At 48.6% G+C, this 7,413-nt stretch overlaps 1 protein-coding gene across 1 annotated transcript in view; it reads right to left on the bottom strand.

Annotated features, from left to right (window-relative positions):
* LOC116353716 (metabotropic glutamate receptor 5-like) overlaps positions 1 to 6,627 on the bottom strand; it is a 107,374-nt gene extending 100,747 nt beyond the window's left edge. The window contains exons 1-3 of the mRNA XM_031791441.1: positions 6,143 to 6,627; positions 4,580 to 5,023; positions 4,223 to 4,337 (exon numbers count right to left, since the gene is read on the bottom strand). Of these exons, the coding sequence (XP_031647301.1) occupies positions 4,223 to 4,337; positions 4,580 to 5,023; positions 6,143 to 6,295 (712 nt within the window). The 5' untranslated portion in view covers positions 6,296 to 6,627. The remainder of the gene's footprint in view (positions 1 to 4,222; positions 4,338 to 4,579; positions 5,024 to 6,142) is intronic.
* Between the last annotated feature and the right edge of the window lie 786 nt (positions 6,628 to 7,413).

Genomic DNA, 7,413 nt, shown 5'->3' on the forward strand with positions numbered 1-7,413 from the left:
AGGGGGCTTGTATATTCTAACCCTGCCACTGTAGGGGGGCTTGTGTATTCTAACCCTGCCACTGTAGGGGGGCTGGTGTATTCTAACCCTCTACTGTAGGGGGACTTGTATATTCTAACCCTTCTACTATAGGGGGGGTTGTATATTCTAACCCTTCCACTGTAGGGGGCTTGTATATTCTAACCCTTCTACTGTATGGGGGCTTGTATATTCTAACCCTGCCACCGTAGGGGGGGCTTGTATATTCTTACCCTGCCACCGTAGGGGGGCTTGTATATTCTTACCCTGCCACTGTAGGGGGGCTTGTATATTCTTACCCTGCCACTGTAGGGGGCTTGTATATTCTAACCCTGCCACTGTAGGGGGGGCTTGTATATTCTAACCCTGCCACTGTAGGGGGGGCTTGTATATTCTAACCCTGCCACTGTAGGGGGCTTGTATATTCTAACCCTGCCACTGTAGGGGGGCTTGTATATTCTAACCGTGCCACTGTAGGGGGGGCTTGTGTATTCTAACCCTGCCACTGTAGGGGGGGCTTGTGTATTCTAACCCTGCCACTGTAGGGGGGGCTTGTGTATTCTAACCCTGCCACTGTAGGGGGGGCTTGTATATTCTAACCCTGCCACTGTAGGGGGGGCTTGTGTATTCTAACCCTGCCACTGTAGGGGGGGCTTGTGTATTCTAACCCTGCCACTGTAGGGGGGGCTTGTATATTCTAACCCTGCCACTGTAGGGGGGGCTTGTGTATTCTAACCCTGCCACTGTAGGGGGGGCTTGTGTATTCTAACCCTGCCACTGTAGGGGGGGCTTGTATATTCTAACCCTGCCACTGTAGGGGGGGCTTGTGTATTCTAACCCTGCCACTGTAGGGGGCTTGTGTATTCTAACCCTGCCACTGTAGGGGGCTTGTATATTCTAACCCTGCCACTGTAGGGGGGGCTTGTGTATTCTAACCCTGCCACTGTAGGGGGCTTGTGTATTCTAACCCTGCCACTGTAGGGGGCTTGTATATTCTAACCCTGCCACTGTAGGGGGGGGCTTGTATATTCTAACCTTGCCACTGTAGGGGGCTTGTATATTCTAACCCTGCCACTGTAGGGGGGGCTTGTATATTCTAACCCTGCCACTGTAGGGGGCTTGTATATTCTAACCCTGCCACTGTAGGGGGGCTTGTATATTCTAACCCTGCCACTGTAGGGGGGGCTTGTATATTCTAACCCTGCCACTGTAGGGGGCTTGTATATTCTAACCCTGCCACTGTAGGGGGGGCTTGTGTATTCTAACCCTGCCACTGTAGGGGGCTTGTGTATTCTAACCCTGCCACTGTAGGAGGCTTGTATATTCTAACCCTGCCACTGTAGGGGGGGCTTGTGTATTCTAACCCTGCCACTGTAGGGGGGGCTTGTGTATTCTAACCCTGCCACTGTAGGGGGGACTTGTATATTCTAACCCTGCCACTGTAGGGGGGGCTTGTGTATTCTAACCCTGCCACTGTAGGGGTCTTGTGTATTCTAACCCTGCCACTGTAGGGGGCTTGTATATTCTAACCCTGCCACTGTAGGGGGGGCTTGTGTATTCTAACCCTGCCACTGTAGGGGGCTTGTGTATTCTAACCCTGCCACTGTAGGGGGGGGCTTGTATATTCTAACCCTGCCACTGTAGGGGGCTTGTATATTCTAACCCTGCCACTGTAGGGGACTTGTATATTCTAACCCTGCCACTGTAGGGGGGCTTGTATATTCTAACCCTGCCACTGTAGGGGGGCTTGTGTATTCTAACCCTGCCACTGTAGGGGGGCTGGTGTATTCTAACCCTCTACTGTAGGGGGGCTTGTATATTCTAACCCTTCTACTATAGGGGGGGGTTGTATATTCTAACCCTTCCACTGTAGGGGGCTTGTATATTCTAACCCTTCTACTGTATGGGGGCTTGTATATTCTAACCCTGCCACCGTAGGGGGGGCTTGTATATTCTTACCCTGCCACCGTAGGGGGGCTTGTATATTCTTACCCTGCCACTGTAGGGGGGCTTGTATATTCTTACCCTGCCACTGTAGGGGGCTTGTATATTCTAACCCTGCCACTGTAGGGGGGGCTTGTATATTCTAACCCTGCCACTGTAGGGGGGGCTTGTATATTCTAACCCTGCCACTGTAGGGGGCTTGTATATTCTAACCCTGCCACTGTAGGGGGGCTTGTATATTCTAACCCTGCCACTGTAGGGGGGGCTTGTGTATTCTAACCCTGCCACTGTAGGGGGGGCTTGTGTATTCTAACCCTGCCACTGTAGGGGGGGCTTGTGTATTCTAACCCTGCCACTGTAGGGGGGGCTTGTATATTCTAACCCTGCCACTGTAGGGGGGGCTTGTGTATTCTAACCCTGCCACTGTAGGGGGGGCTTGTGTATTCTAACCCTGCCACTGTAGGGGGGGCTTGTGTATTCTAACCCTGCCACTGTAGGGGGGGCTTGTATATTCTAACCCTGCCACTGTAGGGGGGGCTTGTGTATTCTAACCCTGCCACTGTAGGGGGCTTGTGTATTCTAACCCTGCCACTGTAGGGGGCTTGTATATTCTAACCCTGCCACTGTAGGGGGGGCTTGTGTATTCTAACCCTGCCACTGTAGGGGGCTTGTGTATTCTAACCCTGCCACTGTAGGGGGCTTGTATATTCTAACCCTGCCACTGTAGGGGGGGGCTTGTATATTCTAACCCTGCCACTGTAGGGGGCTTGTATATTCTAACCCTGCCACTGTAGGGGGGGCTTGTATATTCTAACCCTGCCACTGTAGGGGGCTTGTATATTCTAACCCTGCCACTGTAGGGGGGCTTGTATATTCTAACCCTGCCACTGTAGGGGGGGCTTGTATATTCTAACCCTGCCACTGCAGGGGGCTTGTATATTCTAACCCTGCCACTGTAGGGGGGGCTTGTGTATTCTAACCCTGCCACTGTAGGGGGCTTGTGTATTCTAACCCTGCCACTGTAGGAGGCTTGTATATTCTAACCCTGCCACTGTAGGGGGGGCTTGTATATTCTAACCCTGCCACTGTAGGGGGCTTGTATATTCTAACCCAGCCACTGTAGGGGGGCTTGTATATTCTAACCCTGCCACTGTAGGGGGGCTTGTGTATTCTAACCCTGCCACTGTAGGGGGGCTTGTGTATTCTAACTCTCTACTGTAGGGGGGGTTGTATATTCTAACCCTTCCACTGTAGGGGGCTTGTATATTCTAACCCTTCTACTGTAGGGGGGCTTGTATATTCTAACCCTGCCACCGTAGGGGGGGCTTGTATATTCTTACCCTGCCACTGTATGGGGGGCTTGTATATTCTTACCCTGCCACTGTAGGGGGGCTTGTATATTCTTACCCTTCCACTGTAGGGGGGCTTGTGTATTCTAACCCTGCCACTGTAGGGGGGCTTGTATATTCTAACCCTGCCACTGTAGGGGGGCTTGTATATTCTAACCTTCCCACTGTAGGGGGGCTTGTATATTCTAACCCTGCCACTGTAGGGGGGCTTGTATATTCTAACCCTGCCACTGTAGGGGGCTTGTATATTCTAACCCTGCCACTGTAGGGGGGCTTGTGTATTCTAACCCTGCCACTGTAGGGGGGCTTGTATATTCTAACCCTCCCACTGTAGGGGGGCTTGTGTATTCTAACCCTGCCACTGTAGGGGGGCTTGTATATTCTAACCCTGCCACTGTAGGGGGCTTGTATATTCTAACCCTGCCACTGTAGGGGGGCTTGTGTATTCTAACCCTGCCACTGTAGGGGGGCTTGTATATTCTAACCCTGCCACTGTAGGGGGGCTTGTATATTCTAACCCTGCCACTGTAGGGGGCTTGTATATTCTAACCCTGCCACTGTAGGGGGGGCTTGTATATTCTTACCCTTCCACTGTAGGGGGGCTTGTGTATTCTAACCCTGCCACTGTAGGGGGGCTTGTATATTCTAACCCTGCCACTCTAGGGGGGCTTGTATATTCTAACCCTCCCACTGTAGGGGGGCTTGTGTATTCTAACCCTGCCACTGTAGGGGGGCTTGTATATTCTAACCCTGCCACTGTAGGGGGCTTGTATATTCTAACCCTGCCACTGTAGGGGGGCTTGTGTATTCTAACCCTGCCACTGTAGGGGGGCTTGTATATTCTAACCCTGCCACTGTAGGGGGCTTGTATATTCTAACCCTGCCACTGTAGGGGGCTTGTATATTCTTACCCTCGGTGTGGATGGCAGAGACGTAGCTCCAGTTGTATCTCTTGACAATATCCACCATGGCTCTGGCCTGCTGAGCATCTGATGGCACCACCCTCATAAAGTACTTATACAAACTCTGTTGGCGAGAAACATAACTTATAAAGTACTTTTACAGACTTTTGGAGAAAAACAATACTTATAAAATACTTATACAGACTCTGTTGGCGAGAAACAGTACTTATAAAGTACTTATACAGATTCTGTTGAAGAGAAACACAGTAGGATACTCATAAAGTACTATTAAAATAGATTTAGAATGAAGTAGATCAGAGAAAATAGAATAGAGTCAAACAGACTAGAAAATAATTGTGTGCCTACCTTGTCACTGAGGTCCATGCTGGTAGCAGAGTAGGCGATCTGGGGTATGTTGAAGAGCTGTAGGAGGTTCTGGACCTGGATGGCCACAGAGCTGGAGCCTGGTCCTATCAGCCCGACGATGGGCTTCTTCCCCCGCATGGGGGTTGCAGCATGGTCCGCACACCTCGGCCCTCCCCTCCCGTCGGCTCCTCCCCCGCCTCCCCCCCACACACTGCCTCCCCCCACCTCGGCCTCGTCGGAGGACACCAGGGAGTCTCGTATGAACTCAATGCTCTGCTCCAGGGCCACAGCAGAGTGCCAGCAGGAGTCTCTTATCTCACAGCCCAGGCTGATGTTGGGGAGGATACGGGGGTCAGCGTTGATACGGTCTAGAGTGTGCAGCATGGCCTCAACACGCTGGATGCCGTACTGCTCACGCACCGAGCCGCATTTACGTTCGTGTACCTGGGGGAGGAACACACACGTCATCACACACACATATACAGCATCACAACACACACACACACACACACACTGGATAGCGTACTGCTTACGCTATTTCATTTGATTTGATATCTTACACCTTGGGTGGATAACATACACTGTCACACAGTCTGAAATTATTGACACCCCTTGACAAAGAATAGCAAAAATGACTGTATAAAATAAACAATTCAAAAACTGAGCCATATTGTATGCTAAAACAGTTTTGGGAAATGGTGTTATTTTGTACTAATACAATTGCTCAGGGAAATATATTATGTTTAACAAGTAATAGTTTTCTTCTCAAAAAGGTAGGGGTCAAAATGATTGACCCCCCTGTTATAAATACCTTTAAAACCTTGTGAACTATGCGAGGATAACAACACTGTTTTCTGAGTTGGAGAACACATTGGGAGAGATCTTAGACCAGTCCTCCAGTCAGAACCCTTTCAGATCCCTGAAATCCTTTGTCTGTGCATACGGACTGTCCTCTTCAATTCAAAGACACCTGGACTGCCCTCTTTAATTCAAACCAAAGGTTTTCAATGGGTTTCAAGTCTGGAAGCTAAGATGGCAATTGCAAAATGTTGATTTTGTGGCTGATACATGGTTTCCATTTTGGATTTTGATGTGTGTTTAGGATACTCTTGCTGGAAGATTCACTTGCAGAGGCAACCAGGTTTTTGGCTAAAATGTACTGCTAGTGGCTAAAGTTCATAATGATGTTGACCTTAAGGACCTCAGGACCAGTGGAAAATAAACAGACCCATAATACTAAAGATCTAGCATCATATTTTACAATAGGTATGGGGTTCTGTTCTGCTCATCCATTCCCACTGGTGTGAAGAGCCAAAGAGCTACATTTTAATCTTCTCCAACAAATGTAAACACCTTCTGTTTTCTAAACAGTATTGGCACTTGGATTGGAACTTTTTTTTTTTGCAAAAAATATAGCTCAGTATTTAAATGATTTATTGTTTACAGTCATTTTGGCTAATCTTTATCGGGGTGCCAATCATTTCAGACCTCACTGTCCATCACACTCACACTATCTGTCATTCATGTGTACATACAGGATGTCTTAGTCTCAGAGGGTTGTACCTTGTCCGCTGTCGGCTGGTGATGGACAGAGAACAGGGCTCCTATGATGATGTCACCAGGGATGTGTGCCACGACGCGCCGCTCGTTAGCCTGGGAATCGCCAACAGTCCCACGCCACGCCCACATGGGCAGGGCCAGGATGATCCAGATCATCTCATCGGTCAGTTTGTTAACTAAGAATATGTCTTGATGATGTGTCTTGATGATGTCCAGTTTGATCAAGAACTATTACGCTTCATAAGAGTAAAGTTCCTCTCCATATTGGGGAAGAAACTCTTCCTCCTCCTGCTGCAGAGGTCAAGGAAAGGCCATTGCCACGTTAACAATAATGAGTGCCAGTGAGAAGCAGTGTATCCTGGGAAATACTTTTGAATCCTTCTGGTCGAAAGCGAACTCCACTCTGGTTGGTTGAGTAATATCCTCCTCTATGGTGAAACAGTGGTCTCCATGGTAACAGGTAACAGACAGGTAAAGGGGCGGGTCGTTACCTGTAAACAGAGGTAGTGGGGGGTTAGGGTCTGAATGCGGCAGGGGGAAATCAATCCTTTATAGTGGCTTACTTTGCTGTTTTCACATCAATCTGTTATCTAACTGTGACACATCAGGGAGCAAGGAAGGCTGTCAGAGAGGAGTGAGAACAATAACATACAACACCAGACCAAGCCTCAGAGCACAGGAACCATACCCAGTCGGAACCTATCCAAACAGCCTCAGAGCACAGGAACCATACCCAGTCGGAACCTATCCAAACAGCCTCAGAGCACAGGAACCATACCCAGTCGGAACCTATCCAAACAGCCTCAGAGCACAGGAACCATACCCAGTGAAAACCTATCCAAACAGCCTCAGAGCACAGGAACCATACCCAGTGAAAACCTATCCAAACAGCCTCATACTCTCACATGAATCCTACCAGTTTCACACCATTGCCTCGTCAGAATATCACTAGAAGTTGCATGATTGAGGCCTTGTGTAGTTTTTCAAAGGTCCAATTCACAAAACGCTAATGATGAACAACAGAGTCCCTAATGTCATAAACTACAACTAAAACTATAACTAAAACTATAACATAAACTACAACTAAAACTTGTTTGTATTTAAAGCAAACATACTGAACAAAACAACGCAACATGTAAAGTGTTGGTCCCATGTTTCATGAGTGGAAATAAAAGGTCCCAGAATTTTTTCAGACGCACAAAAAGCTTATTTCTCTCCAATTTTGTGCACAAATTTGTTTACATCCCTGTTAATTAGTACACAGGTGCACTTTT

Source organism: Oncorhynchus kisutch, linkage group LG15 (assembly GCF_002021735.2).
Source record: "Oncorhynchus kisutch isolate 150728-3 linkage group LG15, Okis_V2, whole genome shotgun sequence".
Lineage (NCBI taxonomy): Eukaryota > Metazoa > Chordata > Actinopteri > Salmoniformes > Salmonidae > Oncorhynchus > Oncorhynchus kisutch.